This window comes from Sylvia atricapilla, chromosome 25, assembly GCF_009819655.1.
Source record: "Sylvia atricapilla isolate bSylAtr1 chromosome 25, bSylAtr1.pri, whole genome shotgun sequence".
In the NCBI taxonomy this organism is placed as follows: domain Eukaryota; kingdom Metazoa; phylum Chordata; class Aves; order Passeriformes; family Sylviidae; genus Sylvia; species Sylvia atricapilla.
This window is the reverse complement of record NC_089164.1, coordinates 1,396,853-1,421,599: the sequence shown is the minus strand read 5'-3', so window position 1 is coordinate 1,421,599 and position 24,747 is coordinate 1,396,853. Positions and strand designations below refer to the sequence as shown.

Here is a 24,747-nt window from a genome sequence, read left to right as displayed (position 1 = left end):
TATTAGACTTTTTCTTATTTACTATTTAGTATTTATTTACTATTTATTATTCATTCTAGTTGTTTAATTATTCAGTCTGGAGAAAAGGAAGCTCAGGGTGACCTCCTGTGATTTTAACCCCCGTCCTGCCCCTGGGTGCTGCACCTGATGCAGATGTTGCCTGAGACATGGGAGCCTTTTTTCCCTGCTTTTATTTGGAGTGTTCCAGGCCCTGTGCAGGACAGAAATCCTGCTCCCACTCAGCGGGAAAGGATGGGGAGCTCAAATCCCGATGGCATCCTCTAAAAATCCTTTTTCCAGCCTTGGAGGGAACACATTTGGGCAGGAGGAGCGGCTGGAGTATCTCCTGTCTGACACAAAGTGTGCGGCTTTGTGCTGCTGGCACCTCCCTGAGCTGAGTCAGTAACGAATGAAATAATCCCGTGTACCTGAGGTGTGACTAAATAAATGTCCGTCCTGCTGCTGGGGGCAGCTTTTCCTGGCAGCTCTTCGTGCGGCTGGGCGGGCAGGCTGCAGAGGTGCTGAGGGGGGTTTGGTGAGCTCAGGAGGCAGGCTGCAGAGGTGCTGAGGCGGGTTTGGTGAGCTCAGGAGGGGCGGGAGCAGCTGCTGGGTGTCCCGGTGACTAATGCACCTTCAAAGCCTTCATTGTGGGTTCTCTCAGCCTCTGGGACTGCACAAAAACCAGGCTGGGCTCGGAGCTGGGACACCTTCCTGCTGGGGAGGGTTGGGTGGACTCAAGTGCTTCTCTTGGTGTCTCTGATAACAACAACAACAAAAAAAAAAGAAATATTTTTATCATATAATCACATGGGTATATAATCATACATCAAAACGGTATAACTTTGATATTCGCGTTAATTAAAAGAGCACGTTATGGGCTGAAGGGTTTCTCTGCATGAAAACCACTCCAGCTGCCCTGGAGGGAAAGCTCAGAACGTGTCCAGCCCCTCTGCAAACGCAGTCACAGCTTTTGATGTGCAGATCTTGTGACACAGATCCAACCTCAGCATCCAAACGGGTTTGGTGGCCCTGCTCTGGAGCCGCCCTCATCTGCCGGGGCAGCTCCTGCTGTGCTGGGGCTCAGCCTGTTTCCTTAAGGAGGGGAAAACATCATTCCTCTTTCTAATTGGAGAGCAAACTTCAGTTCTAAAGCCGGACTGTTCTGCAGGAGCCGTTTGCTTAAGATAAGGAGCTCTTTGGCGAGTTCTTGCGAGTTCTTGCCGAGTTCTTTGCCGAGTTCTTGCCGAGCTCTTTACCGGGCTCTTACCGAATTCTTTGCCAGGCTCTTGCCGAATTCTTTACCGAGTTCTTGCCGAGTTCTTTGCCGGGTTCTCCGTGCTCACAGCGCTGCCGCTCCCGAGGACCCGGCTCCTTTTCGTGTCTCTCCTTCCACCGCCTCCTCCGTCCCACGCTCCGTCTGACCGCTGTGAACAATAATCGCCGGCAGCACCCACAGCACACACACAAACACACACACACTTTGCATTTGTGGCCCGTTCAGCCCATCCAGGCAGATCCCTGCGGTTTTCCAGGTGCCCCGGGCAGGTGAGGGCGGGGTGGGGTCCGGGGTTCCCTCCCCGGGCAGGGCGTGCTCCGCTCTCGGGAGGAGATGGAGCTGTGGGAAGGGACAGGGACCTGCCCAGAGCAGTGCCACCAGCTCCTGGGCTGGCTCAGGTCTCGCAGGGTCATGTTTCCTGCTGCGTTCCTGCCCAGCGCCTTGGGAAGGGTTTATGGAGACAGACACCAGCCCAGGCTCCAGCTCTCACCCCGCAGGTTGGTTTGGGGCTGCTGCATCCCAGAGCTCAGTGGGGTTTGCTGCTGCGGCTGTGGGGCGGAGAGAGGGGCACAGGGGCTCTCGGGGCTGAGAAAACCTCCTGGGATAACTCACTGTTTTGCTGCTCAGGGCGGGTTTGGGGCTGGTTAAATCCCGCCTTTGTCACTGTCTGTGTCGTGCGGGGGGCTGGAGGCTGTTTGTGAGAGGGTCCTGGGCACAGGGGACACAGGGGACTGGGGACAAAGGGGCAGATTTCAGGGGTGTTGTTAAACTGGTGTTTGTGTCCCACCCCGTCACTTGACACCTGGTACAGCAAATCCACCATGGAATAATGGTTTGGGCGGATAAAAACTCATCTCACCTCAGGCCTGCCATGGCAGGGACACCTTCCACCGTCCCAGGCTGCTCCAAGCCCCAATATCCAGCCTCTCCTTGGACACTTCCAGGGGTCCAGGGACAGCCACAGCTGCTCTGGGAATTCTATTCCAGGGCCTGCCCACCCTGCCAGGGAAGGATTTATCCCAAATATCTCACCTAAATCTCTCCCCTTTCAATTTAAAGCCATCCCCATTGTCCTGCCACTGAAAACTCCCTCTTCTTTAAAACGCCCCGATTTTAATGGATGCTGTGAAAGGCATTTACGAGCCTCTGGTAACTATGTGCAGAGTTTAAATCAATATTATAAATACAACTAATCTCAGTGTATATCCCTTTAACCTCTGATTAAACACTGGAGACTTTTGTTGTTTTTTTTATCCCTCAAACTTTTAAAAGACTGGGGGGGGAAAAGCAGCAGAGAGGGAAGAGAGGATGCCTGGAAGAGACCTCCCAGCACAGAGCCCTGCGCTTTCTCCCTCTAATCTCTTCCGTTGGGTTATTTTATCTTATCAAGCAAAAAGCCCCAGAAATAGAAAGTTTTCCATGGCTTACAGGAGATGCACGAGCCCCGAGCCGCTCTCCCCTGCTCAGAAAAAAACCCCAACAAATAAAGGAGCCGCGGCAGCAGGTTGTAAATGGACAATGTCAGGGTTTTATCTCCGTGCGGGGAAAAGGCCTCTCGTGGGCAGCACACACAGCTTTTATCCCAGAGACTTTTCGGGGTCGGGCAGCGCCTGGAGAGCTCCTCATCCCCAGGATGCCGGAGGGGAAGGCGGGAGCAGCCGCTTGCTTCGGGCTCCTAACAAAGAGAATCCGTAAAATCTTCAGGCATTTCCCCCAGCCCAAGGGCTGGCCCGCGGGACTGCGCCTGCCGAGGAGACCCAGCAGGGAGGTGCTGCTGGCCGCAGGTAGGTGCTGCTGCTTGCGGTTGTTTCGGGCTTGGGTTTGCAGGTTTCCTGCTCCTTTTTGGGGTGGAGGGTTTGGTTTGGTGTTGCTGAGCCTGGGCACAGGGATTCTGCCTGGTAGGGGCTGGGATCACACCTGGGCTGGGATCACACCTGGGCTGGCACCTCACCTGGGCTGGGATCACACCTGGGCTGGCACCTCACCTGGGCTGGCACCTCACCTGGGCTGGCACCTCACCTGGGCTGGCTTCACCTTCTCCTCTGGCTCCTCTGCAGAGGCACAGGGACGTCTCCTGCCCTGCAGAGGCACAGGCTGCTGTCCCACCTGCCACTGCAAAGGAAAATTTGGGGTTTTGTGAAATAATGGCTGGGGTTGTGGTTGTGCTCCAGGTGCTGCAGTGACACAGGGATGTCACTGAGGGGTGGCTGTCACCGAGGGGGCCTTGCCTGCCCCTGGACAAAGAGAAATAGCCCCTGGGGTTTACCAATGTGCACAAACAAATGAACCCAAACCATCTGGTTTAGACCTAAAACTGCCAAGACGAGACTGCAGTGATGGAGCTGCAGGGCTGGGGCAGTGCCCTGGGGGCTGCAGGAGGACTGGGACCCTGCCCTGGGCTGGATCAGTGCTCTGGGGGCTGCAGGAGGACTGGGACCCTGCTCTGGGCTGGGGCAGTGCCCTGGGGGCTGCAGGAGGACTGGGACCATTCCCTGGGCTGGCGCAGTGCCCTGGGGGCTGCAGGAGGACTGGGACCATTCCCTGGGCTGGCGCAGTGCCCTGGGGGCTGCAGGAGGACTGGGACCATTCCCTGGGCTGGGGCAGTGCCCTGGGGGCTGCAGGAGGACTGGGACCATTCCCTGGGCTGGCGCAGTGCCCTGGGGGCTGCAGGAGGACTGGGACCCTGCCCTGGGCTGGGGCAGTGCCCTGGGGGCTGCAGGAGGACTGGGACCATTCCCTGGGCTGGGGCAGTGCTCTGGGGGCTGCAGGAGGACTGGGACCATTCCCTGGGCTGGCTCTGTGGCCACGGGGCCACATCCTGAGGTCACCCCAGTGACATCAGGATGGGAGGAGCACCTCAAGCAGCATCGATTGCAAAATCCAACCTCAGGTGCAGTCAGACCTTGGAGGTGTGTGAGCTCCTGGAGGATTCCAGGGCTGAATGGAGGAAATCTCTGTTCTGCCTCCTTGTCCCAGCTCTCAGACACCGGTGGAGCCTCCTTCTCCTTTTGTCCCCGTTTCCACTGGGGTCAGGCCGAGTTGGGAGGTGCCCTGTGGTGTCCTGGGGGTGGGAATGGGAGGATTGGGGTGGGCAGGATGACAGAGGAAACTCTTCCCTGGGAGGGTGGGGAGGCCCTGGCACAGAGCAGCTGTGGCTGCCCCATCCCTGGAAGTGTCCCAGGCCAGGCTGGAGCCACCTGGGAGAGGTGAAGGTGTCCCTGCCTGTGGCAGAGCAGCTTTAAGGTCCCTTCCAACCCAAACCATTCTGTGACTGCAGTGCTGTGTTTGGGCACTGAGATGGGCATTTATATGGGACTGGTTTGCTCCTTTTATCCCCCTGAGAGACTTTATCAGTGGAGAAAGAGAAATTCCCTTCAGCCACCAAAGTTTTTCACAGTATTGTGACCTTTCTTTCTTTCTTTCTCTCTCTCTTTTTTTTTTTTTTTTTAAAGAAACTCCATTTCCAAGTGTTCCATTGTTTGACTGGAATGGAAATTATCTCAAAGCCTAAGTGGAGGCATCCTGCTCCTCTTGGCAAACTGGTCACGTGGCCGCTTCCTAAAGCCGTGCAGGCTTTCTAAAATTAGTGCTGCCCACCGGATCCCCAGCGATTATTAAGTCTGTTAATAGGTGACGGTGACTAAGGAGGTGTCACACTTTAATCCCACGGAGAGATGCCACAAAGGGCCTGATCCGCAGGAAATGCCGGAGAATTGGCATCTCTGGGCTCCAAAGCACCCGGCTCAGACCTTTGGCTGCCTTTTCCCCCACGTGCTGGAGGTGCCCAAATGTGGGAATCTGGGCCCACACAGGAGAGGGGACGTTGTGGTGGTGACAGATGTTCAGGTGAAGCCACAGCTGGAGCATTCTCCAGCTGGCAGCTCCAGCAAAGACTTGGCCACTGTCCCCCCCATTAAAAAAGGCTGTGCCAGTTTGCTGGAAAGGTCATGCATTAAATTACTGTGGAACTGCAGCTTATCTCTAATTAAAAAAAAAAAAATAAAAAAAAAAGCCAAATCTCCCTGCTTCTCCCCCAGGCTCACTTGAAACAACTGACTTGGAACAGGAGGATGACAGACAGCTCACGCCAGATGAGTGTTAAATGATAAATGATTTCGCTGTTTCCCCTGGAGATTGATGTTTCCCCCCTCAGGCACCAGTGGTTCAGCTTTTCTCAGTCATTCTCAGGCACTGGAGAATTCCCCAGAGCAGAGCAGAAATCACTTTCCAGAGCAAACAGGGGATATTCCTTTGCTTCCCTGCAAGCCCCATTCAAAACCAACGACCCAAATGCTAAAGGGAAAAAAAAAAAAAAAAAAAAAAAAAAAAAAAAAAAAAAAAAAAAAAAAAAAAAAAAAAAAAAAAAAAGAAGAAGAAGTGTATTTAAAATACAAGTTCAGCGGCTCTTAACAATGTCATGGGGCTGGGGCAGGGACAGGCTCCCACATCCCTCTGTGGAGTGAACTCTCGTGCCTTGATTTTAGGATAGAATTATTTTTTTTCCAGGTTGGTGACCGCTCTGGAATTTTGGGCAGCGTAAAAAGCAAATTTCAGGCTGTTTGTACGGCAGTTAAAAATTAAAAGGCTCAGGTGGGATGTTAAAGTGGAAGGAGGTTGTTCACTGCAGTCAGGAGGGTTTGGGGGCGTTGGGACTTTGAGGGAGGGGGTTTCAGGAGTGATGGTTGTGGGTGTGGGACAAGTGGAACTGGCTGTGCCCCAGGGGTGAGCAGGACCCTGTCAGAGTCAGCTGGGCAGGAACGGGTTAATGCCCGACTTTGGGGCAGCAGCCAAAGACAAGAGCGGCAGAAATGCCTTGCTGCACCTGGGGACAGCAGGTCACAGCCTCTGCTGGGGCTGGCCTGTGTCCCTGCCCCCTCCAGGCGGGGGTTTGGGGCTGCTGGTGGCAGGTCCCCGCCGGTGTCACCACAGCTGGCCCTGGAAGGGTTTGTGTTTAGGCCCTGGCACAGAGAAGCTGTGGCTGCCCCATGCCTGGAAAGGTCCAAGGCCACGTTGGAGGAGGTTTGGAGCAACCTGAGATGGTGGAACTGGATGATCCTTAATGTCCCTCCCAACCCAAACCCTTCTGTGATATTTAGTGACCTTGAACAGTTTGATGTCTGTCCAGTACAAAGATATTTCCCGATGGTGGGAGGTGAAGGATCCTTTCCCCGTGCCCTGGCCAAGCTTTTCCTGCAGGTGACACCTCCCAGGAGCAGAGCTGGCACGGGGCACCCCGTGGTTTGGTGGCATTGGAGGATTTTTCCATCCTTTATACATGAGTGAGGCAGCAGGATGCGTGTCAGGAATGTGCCTTGTGCTGCTCCATTGCACCCAGGAACGGAGGATTCCCTGGGGAGAGGGAGTGGGAGCAGTTTTTGTTCTGGATGAGGCAGTTCTGGTGCCTCTCCTCACCTGCAGGAGTGTGCCTGGACGGGGACAGGGACATGAACAGGGACAGGATCCTGTTCCAGCTCTCACCGAGCTGCAATCCTTCTGGCTTCAATCCAGTCCCTTCCCCTGGTCCCCCCAGTGTCCCCAGCCCCACCGCAGCAGCTCTGGGGTTGCCTCACGCTGTCCTCTCTGTCTGTCCCTGCAGACTGCAGGTACACGTGTCACCAGGAGTGTCGCAGCCTCATCCAGCTGGATTGTCGCCGGCCGGGCCCGTGCCAGAGCCAGCTGTCCCCGGAGAACACGATCCTGCTGTCACCCCGCAGCCAGGTACGCCGGGGACAGGGGACCCTGGGGGGACACAGCCCCGCGGGGACACGCGGAATGTCCCTCACCGAGCTGATTCCCGGCTCCCAAGGGCTTTTCCAGGAGGACGGGGCTCCTCAGAGTGAGTGTCACCCATGTGTCACCCGCCGCCCGTGCGCGTCGTGCCCTGCCCGGGTGGCTTTGTCCGGCGGGATGGAGATGGGGAATGCGGGCATCGCCCTCCCTGTCACCTGAGCTGCTGTCGCCTGGAGCAGAGCGGTGCCAGACGGGGACATCACCCCCCGACCCGCCCAGATCCCGGCGCCCGCAGGGGAGGCTCGGTGCCGCAGGGAATTGTCGCAGCCCGGGGCGAGCAGTGGCCGGGCAGTCGGCTCCAGAGACCATTTCCCCGGGCGCGGATTGCCGAGGAGAGCTGCCGGCAGCTTTGCTCGGAGAGTTTCGGTAGTCCCGGGCCGTGGAGAGCCTCCAGTGTGCGTTAGGACGTGCGGCAATCCGGAAGGATCAGCTTTGCCTTAATCCCCTGGGGCTCCCGCAGTGTCTGGGACTCCTGCGGGGGTGGCACGGCGACACGAGATGGGAGATGCTTTAACGCTGCGAGCTTAAGGCGAGGCTGGGAGACCGGCCTGGAGTGGATTTGGCTGGGATGGAGCCTTGTCAGGCTGAAATGTTTGGAACAGCCCCGCGGGGAAGTGATGAACACTCCAAGTGTTCAAACAGTGAGCGGATGTGGCACTTGGTGGGAGTGGTGGGATGCAGCCAAAGGTCTTCCCCAGCATTGATGATCCCGTGGTTCTGTGCTCTCCCTCACGCCAGCCCCTGTTTGTATCCCTCTTTTTTGGAGGGCCTGGATGTGCTCGTGCAGAACTGGAGACCAGAACATTTTGCACTTTTCCAATGTAGGGTTTCCCTTCGGTGCGTGGGGTTTGTTTTCACCCATCCTTTGTTGCTCAGAATAAAACGATCAGGAGGGATCTGAAAGTGAGAGGGGATTGATCTTGCTGAACTGTGCACTACAGAAGGGCTCAGAGTGGGTTCTCCACTCCAGGTGTTTCCAGAAGGGCGTGAAGCTGAATTTGAGTGTGGTCACATCTCCTCTGGATGTCACTGGGCTTCCCGCAGCAGTGCTGAGCTCTTGGGAAAACCAGAAAGGCCCAGCCAGGATTATTGATGGGCCTAATAACAAACAGGGAGCCCGTGCTTGGTGGCCATCCATCACCCTGGTGTCACCCTGGGGAGGGGGAGGCATCCTGTGCCAAGGAGACAAAAAAGCGTCTCTCCAATTCCAGCAGCAGACGGAAATCCATCAGAAATCCCATCCCCAAAGCTGGGGATTGCACCTGGGAATCCTCAGCACAGCAAAGGCCTGGCAGGGTTCCCCCGGTCTGTGCTGGGGCTGATTGGAGGGTTAATGAGGGTAAATCGCTGCACTAAAGCTCCATTTATTCTTCACGGATAATGGATAGTCGGGGGAAAACCATTGCCAGGTTTGCTTGATCTGAGCGCTCAGCCACGTTCCTGGAGGGTGTCTGTTGGTCAGGCAGGTCTTGCTGCTGGAAAAGAGGAGCATTATGGAGGGAAAATGATGTCAGTATTCCAGCAGGAGACTAACAGGATGCCTGAATACAATGGCAGGAGGGGAAGAGGCCTGAAAACACACGGAAAAAAAATTAATAGCTGGCATAATTGGAAGTCATTAAATCATATTATCAAAATCAAGCGAAGTGGAAGCATCAGAGAAATAACTATTTTAATATCACCTATTTAAGGACTGTTGCCATGTAATAGCAGGCAGTAATAATTTGGGCTTTGATCCAGTTAAGCATTTAGGAGTGTTTTACATTTGGGTCCCCAGGGTGACACCCAGACTCTGCTGAAGCTGCCAAAAGCCTCCTCTGGTCTCGGCAGCACCAGGAATTTGGTGTCTGGATTTGGCGGGGCTGGTTGTGTGCTGGGGACCTGTGAACTGCTGCAGGGCTCTGGGCTCAGTGGGGTTTGGGGGGCTCATGTGCAGGTAACCATTATGTGGAGCTGCTGCTGAACAAAGGGGTCAAAGTCATTTGGTTTATTTGGCTTTGTGGTATTATTCTTTACGGAGTTGATGTCCCAAGCACGTGGACTGCAAGGAATAACTGAGGGATCCTTGGAGAATCCCATGGAGCATCCAGAGGTTGCAGCCTGGTTCCACTGGGAAACTTTTGGGCTGAGGCTTCATGGAAGACCCCGGTGCTGATGCTCCCAACTCTCACTTTCTGCTGGTGTTGCACATGCTCAATTTAAGCCTCTCTCTCTAAATTTATCCCTGTGGAGCAGAGGGGGCTGTGCTGCTGCTGCTGCTGCCATAAGAATGTGGCTTATTTATTTATTCCCTCTGTAAATGAGGCACTTGGATTCTTGCCCTCCTCTTTCTGAGACGCAGATGTTGCCAGTTTTTCCATGCACATCCCCGTTTTGGTATTCACGGGGTGCTGCTGTGGTGGGCACGGAGCTCTCCAAAGCCTTGTAGCAATTGAAGCTCTTCAGCAGATACAGCTGGAAGGGTTTGGAGCAACATCTGCAATCCGTCAGGAGGAGAGGTTTGGGTGGTGGCTTGTGGGAAGGTCTCGGAGCAAGCTGAGATGAGATATTGGGAAGCTTTTCCCTGTGAGGGAGAGGAGGCCCTGGGTGCCCAGAGGAGCTTCACCTGGATCCCTGGCAGTGTCCAAGGCCAGGCTGGACAGGGCTTGGAGCAGCCTGGGACAGTGGAAGGTGTCCCTGCCCTGTGGCATCCTGAGCTGAGCCCCTCCTGTGCCCAGCCCCACAAACCCCGGTGATCCTCACCGGGCAGGAAGGTCACGGGGGCTGTGAAAGCAGCACCCAGGAGCTGAACACCCTTTCCGTGGGCTGCACTCCAAGCTGCCTCACCCTGGGGGCTGGAATCGCTCCTGCTGCTCTGGGATCAGCTGCAGGATGAAGAGGCACCCGCCTGTGATGGCCAGGGGCTGCTGGCACCCCGAGGGCTGTCCGAGCTGCATCCTCCCCCCTTCCCCACCACCTCCATCCCCTCCGTGATGCAGCTCCGGGCGATGCTCGGGGCAGCCCCCAGCCCTCCGCAGCGCCCCGGTTTGGGCTCTCCAAGGTGATGCCAGGGGTCCGCAGGGGCCGAGCGCAGCACCTCGGGGTGCGAGATGTTGCAAGAGGAAGTGGCCGGGCTGCGGCGGTGCGAGGCGAGGGCAGGAAGGGGAGGCGATGCTGCTGCTGCTCTGCGCGGGCACCGCCGGGGAGAGGCGAACTGGGAGCGAACTGGGAACGAACTGGGAGCTCTGCCCCTTCCATGCTGGCCCAGCGCCGCTGCGCAGGGAGGCGGAGGCGGCTGCGGGAGGCTCGGGAAGGGAAGGGTTACCCGGCACGGCCGCCTGTTAAGCAGCAGCAGCAGCAGCTCGGCAGGATGAGCGCAAGGAGCTCTCGCGGATAAGCGGAGAGCCGCGGGTGATGTGAGTGAGCCCCGATGGTCGGCGGCCCCCGGAGCCCCCCGCCTCTGCCCGCCTCCCATGACCATCGGCAGCAGCATGAGCAGCGGCTACTGCAGCTTGGATGAAGACCTCGAGGATTGCTTCTTTACGGCCAAAACCTCCTTCTTCCGCAGCGCGCACAGCAAGGTCCCCGCCAAGGTAAGCGGGGCTGATGCCGCACGTTCGGCTGCGGGAGATGCCCGAAACGAGCCCCGAAAAGATGCGGGGCTCAGAGCCGGGGAGAGGGTTCTGTCCTCTCCTCTGCAGCGGGGTCTGCACCGCTGCGGGTTTTTCTCAGCCTTTTGCACGCCGGGTTTCCCTGTTCCCCGGGGATTCACGCCGGACGAGGCGTTTTGTCAGCGTTCTAAGGTGAAATCCTTTAGGCAGCCGTCAGCCGCGGGTCAAGGCTCCCCGGCCGGGACCTGTGGTTTGGGGACCTTGCAGAATGCGCTCCGTGGGTGAAAACTGCACCCGTGGGGAGGATGGGAAAGTTCAGGATTAATGTGGGAACTGATTAACACGGTGATGAACGTGGGCTTTTTTCCGGGAGCCTGGGGCTCTGTGTGCCCGCCTGGGAGAAGGACAGAGGGTTTGGCCGGGCAGTGCTTCCCCCAGGATGAGATCTGTGTCTCAGCAACATTGACAACGCTGCTTCACCCTTTTTTAATGTCTGGGGTTTTTTTAAAAAAAATAAAATCAATTAAAAATCCCTGTCATGAACTTTGGGGCCCCAAACCAGAGCTGAGCATAAAAGGAGAAGGCGCTGCTGCAGAAGTGGGAGTTTCACAGGGGAACGAGAGCCCTGCAGCAAGCAGAGATCAAATCTGGCCCAGGGAGCAGCTTTTTCACTTAAAATCCTCCTGTAAACCACCAGCACCCAGGTGCTCCTGCTCAGCCTCTGCTCTATTTGCACCTGAGGCTGCGGAGCTGCCACCCTGAGCAGGCGCTTTGGGGTTCAGCTTCCTGCAGCAGCTCCTTGGGCAGGAGGGGCAGCTTCAATCAGCTGGGAATTTTACTGAATTTCTCTGCAGAAAATGGTTTAAGATGGGATATTCCCCGCTAGCCAGCAGCTCCCTCTCGCTATGATTAACCGACACGTAGTGCCGCTTTTCAAATGTCATTTGATGATTCATTTGTGTAGGAGACGGAGGAGATTGGGGTGCTGGTGCAGCCAGAGCTGCTCTGTTTGAGCCAGGGCACTGCAGATCCCGGAGGAGCTCTGGAAATCAGCCTGCTGCTGTTGTTGTCTGGGATTTCTCCCTCTCAGAAGGGTTCAGGGGCTGCTGCAGCCCGTTTTTAGCCAGTCCTCACCTGGACGTGACCAGCGTGGGTGGCTCAGGCTGTCAGAGAAGATGGAGCCTGTCGGGGGTTTGGGTTTGTGGGGAGGAAATGGTTCCTATGCACGAAAAAAAAAAATCCCACACGGGCTAAACCTGCTGCTGAGGCCGACTGGTGCCGTGTGATGGGCTGTGAGAGGACATGGATTCTCACAGAGGTGGAAGCCACACTCAGGCCTTGGTGGGGGAAGGTTTTGGGGGGATTCATGGCTTGTTTGGGGTTGGTGGTGGTGCAGGTCCTGCAGGAGGAAGAGGAGGTGGTGGACACCAAGAGGCTGGATACTGGGTGGATACTGAGGTGGTGGACATCTCTTGAGCTTTGATTCACTCCCTGTCCTCTCTTTTTTAACTTGGCATCTCATTTAAGTGGTAATTCTTGAATGTGGAACGTTTCCACCCCTGCGAGAGCTGTGAGTGACAACAGCTCTGTTTTTGTGACAACCACTCTGTTTTTCACCACCTGCTCGTGGCCACAGGGTGAAGACATCAGCTGAGACCTCAGAGTGAGTTCAGCTGGTGGATGTGTCTGGGGCTGGTGATGATTTTCCATCCCGGGATGCCCAGGAGTGATTCCTGAGGCCAGGACAGGGCTGGCAGTGAGGCAGGGCCTGCTCTGGGCAGGAGGAAGTGAAGTATGGATAATTTAGGGATACAGGTCCTGAAAGACACAGGAAACATCTCTGGGGAGGAAAGGAGGAGAGGGTGGGTAGGAGGGGACACTTAACGGAGTGGGATTTGATCTGTAGGATTACAGAAACCATTTCTCTGATTGAAACAACCCGGTTAGTCTGAAGAGCCTCTTTCTAGGAATGCTGTAATTCCTTTTTATTTTCAGAACCATCAGCGAAATCACTCTTCATTAGCAAAGAGCTGGTTTAGATCTTAGACGTGACCTCACCCCTGGAGATCCATTACTTTGCATTTTCGGGCCTCTCCAGCTGAATGGCTTCAGTGGCTCCTGCCTGAAGCCTGATTGCCTCAAACTCTGCACAATTGCTCAGGGAGTCCTGCAGGATGAGAGAGGAGGGGACAAGGGAACGAATGTCCAAGGGGTGGGAAGCGCAGGAGGGGCAGAACCCAAGCGCGAAGATAAAGGGATCTCCAGGATTCCCTCAGCCTTGCCCCATAACCCCAGAGCTGGTGCTCAGGGTTTGAGGGGTGCAGGGCACCAGCTGGCCATGGCCAGCCTGCTGCAATGCAGAGCAGCTCCAGCCTGGACCCTCCTGAGATGCAGCTCCCTGTAAGGACCTTGTCAGCTCTCAGTGCTGAGCTGAGACGTGGCAGGAAAATCGGTTTCTAAGTGAAATCTCCATGGCAATCAAAACACCGAGCCCGTCTTCACTTGCTCTAACCTCTCTGAAATGCAGCAGCCATCCCTCTCCCCTGCTCTAGAGCAGCACAGCTCTCCTGTCTGCTGCCTTTTCCACTGAGCCCCAAAATAATCCACAGCACCTCATCTGAATTTCTCGAAGGGAGGGAAATGTTGGGGGTATTTAAGGTTTTTTGGAGTTTTTTTTGGTCCAGATCTCTGGTATGATTTATGATTCTCCCCCCTGTGTGTCTGTGCTGGAGCCTTTCCCAATTTAGTGCTGTGAACCTTGGGAGTGGGCGTTGGGTGTTGTGCAGGGATGGAGAGCTCTGTGAGAGCAGAGATGTCCCAGCTCTGGTGACAGCCCTGTCCCCAGTGTCCCCGAGCTGCCACCACTCCCTGCTGCAGCTGGATTTACAGATCTGACCTGCTGGCTCTCAATTCCTGCCTCAAATCTGAAGCATTCACATTTATTTCCAGTCCCTTGTTTGTGGTCACAGGTGATGCTGCTCAGAACTGCAGCTCCACAGCCAAGGACACTCAGTTGTGCTTCCCCAGGCTTTGTTTTCTGGTGGTTTAACACAAATCTTTCCTTAATAAGCAGAAAAAATTGAAGGTTGATGCTCCAGCTCAGAAAATCCCTCCAGAGGAGGTCTCTGAAACGCTCCTGCAGTCTGAACGAGGGGCAAAGGGAGAGCCTGGGCCGTGGGTTTGGGGATGAGCTGTCACAGCCTGGCTGATGGGGATGGGGATGGAGCTGTGCCCCAGCACACCAGGGAGGACTTGGCCACTCCTGCCTGCAGAGCACACTGCCGAGAGCCCGGGGCTGCTGGGCCAGATCCATCCCCAGCGCTCCGCTCCTCCAATTCATTAGGGAAAGAGCTGGTGAGGAGAGCTGGCTGAGAGTGAGGGGCAGGGATGGTGGCCCTGGGGCCGCAGGGATGGTGGCCCTGGGGCCGCAGGGATGGTGGCCCTGGGGCCGCAAGGATGGTGGCCCTGGGGCCGCAAGGATGGTGGCCCTGGCTCAGCAGGGATGGTGGCCCTGGGGCAGCAGAGATGGTGGCCCTGGCTCAGCAGGGATGGTGGCCTTGGCTCAGCAGGGATGGTGGCCCTGGGGCAGCAGGGATGGTGGCCCTGGCTCAGCAGGGATGGTGGCCTTGGCTCAGCAGGGATGGTGGCCCTGGGGCAGCAGGGATGGTGGCCTTGGCTCAGCAGGGATGGTGGCCTTGGCTCAGCAGGGATGGTGGCCCTGGGGCAGCAGGGATGGTGGCCCTGGCTCAGCAGGGATGGTGGCCCTGGCTCAGCAGGGATGGTGGCCCTGGGGCAGCAGGGGTGGTGGCCTTGGCTCAGCAGGGATGGTGGCCCTGGCTCCATGGAGTGTCCACCACACCCAGACGTTCTGCCCCTGCTGCTTTCCCGTGCCGGGTTTGCTGGTGAAGCCACAGTTCCTGAGCTGCTGCTTGTCCAGGCTGTGACCACAGCAGCTCCTGCAGTGGGGCCGTGCTGCGACAGCTCCTGGGACCCCCTGGAGCTGTTATTCCCAAAGCAGGGTCCCAGCATGGTGCGGAGCTGCTGCTTTGGCTGCTTTTAAATGGCTTTTAAGTTGGGTGTTGACTTAGAGAAGGTGAGAGGCTGTGGGGAGGAGGATGCTCTTTGAATGTGGCGTTTGTTTCTCCCTTGTAAACGGAAATATCCATCACGGGAGGTTTTTTCTTTGTTGCCTCTGTTGGCTTAGAACTCCTCTGAGAGCTGTCACCATCATCTCCAGGGCCCGGGCTGTCCTAAGAGCCTGGCAGGAGTTTACAGCTCATTAGCTGAGTGCTGGATGGCACAGAGGGGACCTGGATGTGAACCCTGCCCAGCCCCGGGCCATGGGCTTTGTGTGCCACGGTCCTGCCCCTTCGCAGAGCTCATCCCGGGCAGATCTTTGTCCCCTGGAGCATTAACCCAAGTGCCAGCTGCGGCTCCAGTCATTCCTCACAATCGGCGTTTCCTACGGCTGAGCAATAATAAGGGCAGAGGAGATGTGGATGTCCCAAATCCCCGTGTCCAGACTCTGACCCGGCAGTCTGTGTGTCCCCATGTCACCGCAGCCACCACTGCTTGTGAGCTGGTTTCTGGCAGTGTCACAGGGCTGGCAAAGCCTTCAGCTGCTGAGTGTGAGCGATGCCAGCGAGCTGCCGGCGTGTTTAACTCTGGCTGAGCAGTTTTGTGCAGCAGGTTTTCCGTGGAGCTCTCCTGGCAGCTCCGGGCTGCCCGTGGTTTTCCTGCTGGTCACACAGGAGGGTGGCACAGGGAATGTGCCCGTTCCTGTGGCCACTCTGGTGTCCTGTGCTGCTTCCTCTGGCTCCCCACTGGTGTCCTGGGCAGAGGCCACTGGCCAGGTGATCCCCAAGGATGCCCGAGCTGCCTCATCCCTGTTTTCCACCCAGGAAAGCTGCAGGCCCCCAGCAGGGTTGAAGTGCACATCTGAGTTGTGTTTTTTTGTTACCAGCTCGTTTCATCCTGTCCCAGTTCAACAGGAAATGTGGCAACGGTTTTATGGTTAAAAGCTTCTGTTTTTCTTGCTTTAGCCAGAAGTGCAGATTTCTGCAGCAGAGACTTTGCACAACCGGAGGTTGGGGTTGATTGGTGAGGAGCAAGAAGTGGCTGATCTGATCATGCAGTGCAGGAGGAGCAGTGCTGCTCTTCCCAGGGCTCCTGCAGCGCTGCTGCTGGGCTGGATTGGGTCTGGAAGCAGAAAAGCAGAATTTTTGGATGTGCAGGATTGGGATGGATGAGTGGTCCCTGCTGGGGGTCTCATGGTGTTGCCTGGCCTGAGCATCCTTTGAGTGGCAAGAAGAAGTGAAGGGTTGGGGTCTTGGATCGCTTTAGGGCTCCCCCATCCCTGAGCAGCTCCTGGGGCTGGGCTGGCCCCACTCTGGATCCTCTGGGACAGCTGGCTGGACTCGGCCTTCGTTTATCCCCGTCACTTCACTGTGTGTCACCGGGGTTCATCCTGTCACCGTGCCCGTGGTGGGATGGACACATGGAAGGAATAACCCAAAGTTTCTCTCCCTGCAGTGGGAGGGAGCAGCAGGGAGGGGAGCTGGCAGCGCTGAGCAGGCTGCAGGTGCCTGCCCAGAGCAGGGACAGGACAGGACACCACGGCTGGGCAGTGCTTTGTCACTGCGGTGACACCGGTGACACCTGAGTCCTGAGCCAGGCCCCTCCTGCTGTGAGTGCTTTGGGGATTTTTGGAAGCCAAACCCCTCTTCATCTGCCTGGTGCCTGCTGTGAACATCACACCGGGGGAGGGACCTGCTCTGCTGGGGGGAGGCAAACTGCAGGGACAGGGACAGGGACAGGCAGAGCTGCTGGGTTTGCTTCTGCTCTGCGTGTCGGGGTGGGTCCAGATGGATCCATGGATGGATGGATGGATGGATGGTTAGATGGATGGATGGTTAGATGGATGAATGGATGGATGGATGATGGATCCATGGATGGATGATGGATAGATGGATGAATGGATGGATGGATGATAGATGGATGGATGATGGAACCATGGATGGATGGATGATGGATGGATGATGGATGGATGGATGATGGATCCATGGATGGATGATGGATCCATGGATGGATGGATGATGGATGATGGATCCATGGATGGATGCTCTCTATTCTGGGCTGTGTTTATGCCCTGGATGATGTTGAGGTGCCCTCAGCTCTGCAGCTACAACTCTCTGTGTGCAGGAGGGGACAGTTCTGGGGGTCCCCTGCCCTGGGGGTCCCCTGCCCTCCCTCCCTGCATGGTTGGGGTGGGGGCCAGCCCTGGTGAGGGGCAGCACAGCTGTGCCTGTCTCAGTGCTGTGACACGGGCGACATGAGGAAGTGCAGGGTTTCCGAGAGTTCATCTTCTGTTAACTCAGAGGGAAGGGGCGTGGGTTTCTGTTGTTGTTTTCATATTTTTTTTTCTTTTCCATCATGCTTCTTTCAACATCTCAACCCTCAGCACGATTTCTACAGATGATTTTTAAGGACTCCCCTGCCAGCCCAGGACCTGTGTGTGGCCAAGGCTTGGTGCAGCCTGAGCCAAAGGACTGACAGCCTGGGGAGTTCTGATAGAGGGATATTTACACGCAGTTCTCAAATAACCCAGGAAAGCTTTGCTTTTATTGCCATTGAACGCTTTGGGTTGGAAGGGACACTAAAGCTCATCCAATCCCACCCTGTGCCATGGGCAGGGACAACTCCCACCATCCCAGGGTGCTCCAGCCTGGCCTGGGACACTTCCAGGGCTCCAGGGGCAGCCTCAGCTCCTCTGGGCACCTGTGCCAGGGCCTGCCCACCCTGCCAGGGAAGGATTTATCTCCTGTAAATCTCTCCTCTTTCAGTTCAAAGCCATCACCCCATTCCTGTCACTCCACGCCCTTGTTTAAAGCCCCTCTCTTGGAGTGACCGAGGAGGTGGCACCCCAGTGTCACTGCTGTCCCCTGGGTGCCTGCTCCACGTGGGAGAGCTCTGGAGCTGTTTGCTGCTCTGGGATGGAGCCTGTGAAACCCTGAGCTGTCACTGGGGCATGGGCTCCCCGAACCCAGGGCTCCCCAGCACTGCTGCTGCCCCGTCAGATTGTCCCCAGGCTTTCAGTTTGTCCTCGGCTTGATTCTCCTCCTGAAAGAAATACCGCGGGTAGCCTCGGGCAATATCGGCTTATTTACAGCTTGCTGCGTCCCTGTCCTGTGTGCTCTGGGGCTGTCAGGGAAGGGATGAGCTTTGCTCCCCCAAGCCGCCTTTTTCTCCCTTTTTTTCCTCCTTTTCCGAGGTTGCAGTTTTCATCCTGAGCCTTCCCAGCCTTGATGGCACATCCCTTCACGCTTTCTGCTCCCTGCTAATGCCAGCTTCCGAGCAAGCCCACAGAAAATCTGGGCAAAACTCCTTCCCAGGCTGTCGCCAGGGCTGGTGCTGAGCTCGGGGAAGGCAGCAGAGCTGTGAGCAGGGAGATCCAGCCCGCTGAGCATTGCCCAAGGCACACAGAGGCTTGATAAAGGGGGCAGATAAAGCAGGCAGTGCTCAGAGACCTGCCCTCCTGGCTGGAGCGGGGCCAGGGGGGATTTGGAGTGAGAGCAGTGAAAATTCCTCCAGGAAATTTCTCCAGGAAAGGGTGGTCAGGCCTTGAACAGGCTGCCCAGGGAAGTGGTGGGATCCCCATCCCTGCAAATGTTCAAAAGGCCGTGGACATGACACTTGGGGACACGGTTTAATGGTGCTGGGCTCGATCTCAGAGATCTTTTCGGACCTGAATGATTCTGTGATTATTCATTAGTGACATTTCCATGGGTGAGCTAGAGCCTACCTACAGGTCAGATCCGTTGGTTTTGGAGGAGATCCCCCCAAACCTGGGTGAGCAGCAGCCTCTGTCCCGCTCTGGGTGAGCCCCTGCAGGCACTGAGCAGTTTTTAACAGGGGCTGGGAAGCCTGGACTGGCCCTGCAGTGCCTGATCCATTGTCAGTCCCACAGCCAGCCTGCTGCTCGTGTGCTTTTATTGCTCTGAGCTATGATTTCCCAAGCTTTGGACAAGAGCAGTGAGAGATTCAGCTCCAGGTTCTGCCTGGGTGAACCCACTGGAAGCTGTTTGAGTTTTGGGGAGTCAGAGCTGTGAATACTGGAAATAGGACGGGTTGTTTTTTTGGTTTGGTTTTATTTTTTGCATGGCAAGAAGGAAATGAATGCTCACAAGTGCAGGTGGCTTTGCTTTGAAAATGGGGTTTAAAGGCTGGATTTTTTCCCCCCTGGTTTGTACTGGGATGTTTTACTGCTCTGTGCCACCAACTGGTGCATTTTGTGTTGCCCTCCACTGCCTGTCACTGGTGTCAGAAGTGGTTTGGGGTGGGGATGTGGCATCCTGCACATTCTGGGACCATCCCCCCCCACGTCATCACTGCTCAGGATCCGCTGGGATCCATTCCTGCTTTCCCAGGGAAACGTGGAGCTGAACAGATGGAGCTTTACCCAGCACAGCTAAAGCCCCTCTCCTCTGATTGCAGAATGCCACACAAACGGTAGAAGAAGAAAAACCCGAACCTCCCACCGTCCAGGAGATCAAACAGAAGATTGAAAAGTACAATGCAAAGGTCACCAACTGCCTGTTGATGAAACTGGTACGTGCTGGGCTGGTTTCCCCTCGCACACACAGACTGCTGCTGCTTTCTGTGGGCTCTGGACGGGGCCAGCCTGTGGGGAAGGTGTCACTGGGGTGAGGGTGGCTCTCAAGCTGCTTTTGCTCCTGCTTGGCTTTCCAGTGTCACTGACCCCGCAGGTCATCCCTGCCTCCATCCCTTCCTGCTGGCACTGACCTCTGCCAAGGACGTGCCACAAAGCCTTGGCCCACATGGAGGAGCCCCAGTGGGCATCAGTCACTCTGGAACCTTAGAAGTGGGTTCAGGAACACAAAACCTTCCTAGAGAGAGATGCTCTGCCCTCACCACTGCCAGGCTTCCTGTGGGTGGGCTGTGCAGAACCAGTTTTTTCCTAATTCTTGCGTTTTTGTAGAGCTGAGGGTGGGGTAAGAGACCTGTGGTGGGATCAGCTGATGTCCAGGGATGATTTGTCACATGGAGATGTGAGAATCCCTTAAAACGGGGAATCAAACACAAGGAATAAGTCTGGGAGATCCCGCCGAACCAGGGGCTTCAAACCCGTATGAAGTGCAACTACAAATTCCCCGCAGCAGAATTTCCATAACTGCCTGGCAGCAGGGCTGGTTCGAAATAAAACAAGATCCCAGAGGCGAGAGGAAGGGATGAGTCACTGCCAAGAGAAAAATCAGTGATGACTGCCCTGAAATTACCGGGTATTTTTGACACGATTAATGAGAAAAGGCCGGAACTCCCAGAGCGGGGGCAGCTCCTGCAGCCTTTAGCGGGGTGGGAAAGGGGCTGGAAAAGCTGCCTGGAGCCTGACCCCTGTGTGCTTTGCCCCAGAACGACGATGGGACTTACACAGGGTTCATCAAGGTGCACCTGAAGCTGCGGCGCCCGGTGACGGTGCCGGCCGGGATCCGGCCCCAGTCCATCTACGACGCCCTCAAGGAGGTGAACCTGGCGGAGATGACGGACAAGAGGACCTCCTTCTACCTGCCCCTGGATGCCATCAAGCAGCTGCACATCAGCAGCACCACCACGGTGAGCGAGGTGATCCAGGGGCTGCTGAAGAAGTTCATGGTGGTGGATAACCCCCAGAAGTTTGCGCTTTTCAAGGAGATGCGGAAAGACGGGCAAGGTGAGGTGAATTTGGTGCCCTGTAGGGCTCACTGGGGCGGTGATGCTGCTTAGGTTAACAGGGAATTCTGTTTTTAGAAGGGGTTGAAACCACATGAGACCTTTAAAGGGGATCCTTACGAATTTGTGATAGAAACTCAGCCCCGTGATCCCGAGCATCCTTTTCCACGCTGAGCTCCCCTGTGGCCTGGCAGCCCCGATCTCACCGGGGCTCTGTGCTGTCCTTGCAGTGCTCTTCCAGAAGCTCCCTCTCACCGAGTACCCGCTGTACCTGCGGCTGCTGGCGGGCCCCGACACGGATGTGCTGAGCTTTGTGCTGAAGGAAAACGAAACAGGAGAAGTGGAGGTACGTCGGTGACTCTTTCCCTTGGTTTTCACACGGCAGAGCGGGGAGATGTGCGGCAGAGGCAGCACAAAAAAAAAGGGCTGTTTGCCTCTCTAAGAGGGTTGGGTTGGCCTTTCACTGCTCCTAAAGGATCGGGGTTTTTAAAACGATTCAGATTTGAGCGGTGGAAATGCTGAGGCGGGTTTTGATGGCCGCTCCATAATCTGTTAATGGGAGCCGGCAGCGCCGCCCCAGGGTTAATCCTCGCTGATTAGATTAGCTGAGCGCTGTTGTAAGTAATCCACTAATTCAAGTAAAAGCCAGGGACACTCAGGTAGTAAATTCAGTCAGTTTGGGGTTGAAATCTTGCTCCCCACCACAGCGAAGCAAATGCTGGGAGCTGCTGAATCTTGCAGGATTCTGCTTCCTATTTTGCGGTAATCCCTTAAACCCTGGGAGGATTGGGAAGGTCCTTCACGCTGTGGCCCCTTATCCCATCTCTCTCCCAACATGAGGCTAAAATCCCTGGAGATCAGATCCATTTAAATGCATTTTATTGCTCCTCCTCACAGATTCAGAGGTAGGACCCCACAGCTGCCACCAGGGGTGTGCTCACTCTGTGCTGCTTTTTGCAGTGGGACGCGTTCTCCATCCCGGAGCTGCAGAACTTCCTGATGATCCTGGACAAGGAAGAGAAGGACAAAATCCAGCAAGTGCACAGGAAGTACGAGAGGTTCAAACAGAGACTGCAACAGACCCTGAAAGAGGCCAGAGGCAAACCTGGATAACCTTCAGGAGGCACTGGCCATCAGACTAAGCTAGAGACTCTTTTTAAGTGAAAAGACTTCTCAGGACACCTTAGTGATCATTCTCCCTCTTCAACCTTCCGTAAGGACCGGCTCCCAGCGCCCCTAAAACGATCCTATTGCATTTTCTTCTTCTGAAACCTCTTCCAAGGACCAAAGCCAGCCCAAGGACGAGAAGGCTGTTTTTAAAACAGCTTCAACAAGCTGCTGGTTGGTTTTCCAGCCCTGCCATCCTCTGGAGAGGCTGCGTGGAAAATCCTCGGTGTGACACCCAACAGGGACCCATCTGCTGGCTGCAGTTTTGAGCAGGGCAGCTCCTGCTGTCCCTGCTCCTCCCAGCGAGCTGCTCGTTCCTGTTTGGAGGTGCCCTCGTGGCCCAGTTCTGGTTTCGTCAGGAGAGCACAGGGGAACAGCAGGAAAAGGGGAGGAGGTTGTTGCACCAAACCGAGTGGGTGTTGCAGCTCCAGCCCAGCCCTGGACTTGTTCAGCCAGGGAAATGCCAGGTTATGACACCAAGGCAGCTGCAACACCCCGACAGTCTGTCAGTAAATATTATTGCAACTTGGGAATAGTCATTCCCAGGAAAATCATTATTTTTTATTCTATTTCACTTGTCATTTTGAAGAGAGCTGAATTAGAGTAACTGTCCCTGATGCTTAAGTTAGCCAGTGTTTCACCAGTTCTCTGGAGGAATTGGGACCTCTGTTTCCAGAAATTCTGTTTGAAAAGTGTAGAGGTGATGGTTGGGGCACAGGCTGAGGGTTCAGTGTTAAAGGTTTAGCAATAAGTGTCCATCAGAAAAGCCCAGGAGAGCTCAAAACCCCTTCACAAATCCGATTTTGAGCTGTGAATGTGCCTGGCCCCGAGGGAGAGGAGCCCCGTCCAGGCCTGGGGTGTGGAGGTGGCACCAAGTAAGGGAATTACTGTCCTTGGATGCTTTCTGCTCACCTCACCTGTGCCTCCTCCTGCTCCCAGAGCTGTCCCAGCCCTGCTGTCCCTGTCACACCCTCCCTGTGCCCTCTTCTCCCTCCTCACTCTCAACTGGTGCTGTCCTGCACGTCCAGGAAGCTTCCCAGGCTTTGTTCTCTCCGTGGAGTCAGGAGAGGACAGCAAATCTCTCTCTCTGTGCCTGTCTCAGGGCTCCCAGCACACCGAGCATCCCTCAGCCACGTCCTGGAGCTGCAGGAGGCTCCCTGCCCTCGCTGCCGGGCTGGGGATGCTGCAGGGTCCCAGGGAGAGAACAGGTCCCAGGTTTAGGCTCGGTGCTCCTGCTGCACAGGGCCAGCCCTGCTCTGCTCACCCCGGGGCACAGGGAATGGCAGTGCTGGGCTGGATGGAGCAGGGACAGGGGTTTGTCCCTTGGAGCTCGCTGTGATCCCACCTGCACCCAGTGGGAGGGGAGGCAGCAGGTTATTGGGCAACGAGAAGGAATCTAAAATTTAAAATTTACCTCAGTGCCTTTTTTTTTTTTTTTTTTTCCCCTGAAGTGTGAAAACTTTGCATTTGGGCTAAGGAGGAAGCTGTGCAGAGACCTCATCCCTCCTGTCCCCACAGCCCTGGTGTGATGAGGTCCGGGCCGGGATGAGGAACTGCTTGTTTCTTTCTGGAAGGTGACTGCTTGGGATTTATTTTAATTTTTTTTTTCTCTTCCAGATTTTGAGTATGTTTGTTTCTAAACCTTAGGAAAGTAACTGCATCACTTGGAGCCCTCGGCTGGTGTGGAAGGCACTTTGTGCCAAGCTCAGTGGCAGCTGCTGCTGTGCTCAGCAGTGAGGGTTTGCTCCCAGGGCTGTGGTGCACAGGAGCCTCCAGCTGTACTGTACTTACACCCAACGACCTTTAACAACTGCTGGCGGCCCCAGAGCAGCTCCTTGCCACCTCTGGGGCTGTGTGTCCAGCTACAAGCAGGCTTAGCACTTCACTGTCCACTCGTGGAGTGGTTTAAATACCGTTTGTTTGGTGCTTTGAGCCTTGACAGCACCGTATAAATACTTCAGTTCCACCGGGGAGAAGCGCTGTAAAAAAGCTGCCAGTGGTTCTCCAGAGGGAAGAGCCACACACTTGGTTTGAAATCCCTTTTCTTTCTGGCTAAAAGTTGTGCAGGATTCCATTTTATTTTATTTTATATTTTTTTTTTTTTTTTGGTGAGTTCTGGTGAGTGTCCCCTGTCCCTTCCCGGCCCCAGCATGTCTTTGACAGTTTGTAGAAGGCATGGCTTCGTATGCAATCACTGTGGATGCTGCTGAAAACCTCCTGCCGCCAGCAGGGCTCGCTCTTTTTGTTTTTTTGTTGTTTTTCAACACGAGGGGCGTCTGAAGAGTCGGTGGGCGCTGAAACTCCAATTCTCACGGGTCAGCCGAGTTGGTTTTAGAAGTGTTTGCCCCTTCTTTAAGCGCAAATTCCTGTTGGCAGTGCCTTTGGTTAGCAATTGTCCCGCCTAGGTCGTGTCAGTTTATTTTCTATGGCTACTGTAAACCTTGTAAAATAATGTGTATAGGATGGAATAGTAGAGCTTCTATGGCAAAGTGAAATGCATTTTTGCAATGCTGTAATTATTTTTACTACTCCCTAGTGATTCTATGGCATTTTTACAAAATGTCTCACTCTCAGCTTTTTTTGAAGGTTCTGGAACTATTTGTTCATATGCAGACCATGTAAGAGACAATGGTAATAAAACTGTCAGTAATTAAGGAAATCTCTCAACCTTATTTTTCTGGTGCTCTCCTATGGAACTTCAGTGGATTAAGTCTAAAGGGAAATACAGGAATCCTTCCTAGAAGGGAATTTACATTCCGTCACCTACTGTTAAAGAGCTAAAGACCTGACCACAGGGTTCCATTAATTTAGTATTTTAGCTAGGGCTCACAGAACTGTTACTTGTTCTAACTGTTACCTAGCTCACATGATACATTAAAATGTATTTTATATATAAACATAATATAAACTACGGAAGTCCAGCTAATGCAGTTAACTCTCAGTGCTGAAATGTCTGGTTTCAATACCTGTAATGTTTAAAAGGATGAAATCTAAACCACAGTGGGTTTTACTCAATGGCAGAACATCCTGCACTGTCCCAGGATTGTGTTGGAATGTGTTTTTCTCATATTTCAGTGGATGTTTATTCCACATCCTTGATCAAAGATGCAAGGCAAGAATGTTAAACTACCCAAAAGCCACTGTAGCATCCAGTGCTTCAGCATCAACTGCCAGGGAAAAAAAAAATCACAAAAGGAT

General features: G+C 55.0%; 1 protein-coding gene across 1 annotated transcript; it reads left to right on the top strand.

The window, feature by feature from the left end:
• Positions 1 to 10,240: 10,240 nt before the first annotated feature.
• On the top strand, positions 10,241 to 24,208 carry RASSF5 (Ras association domain family member 5). Its single transcript, XM_066335985.1, has 5 exons — positions 10,241 to 10,638; positions 19,150 to 19,263; positions 20,086 to 20,383; positions 20,613 to 20,728; positions 21,343 to 24,208. Exons 1-5 carry the CDS (start codon positions 10,519 to 10,521, stop codon positions 21,493 to 21,495), a joined length of 801 nt encoding a protein of 266 aa, XP_066192082.1. The 5' UTR covers positions 10,241 to 10,518; the 3' UTR covers positions 21,496 to 24,208.
• The last annotated feature ends 539 nt before the right edge of the window (positions 24,209 to 24,747 follow it).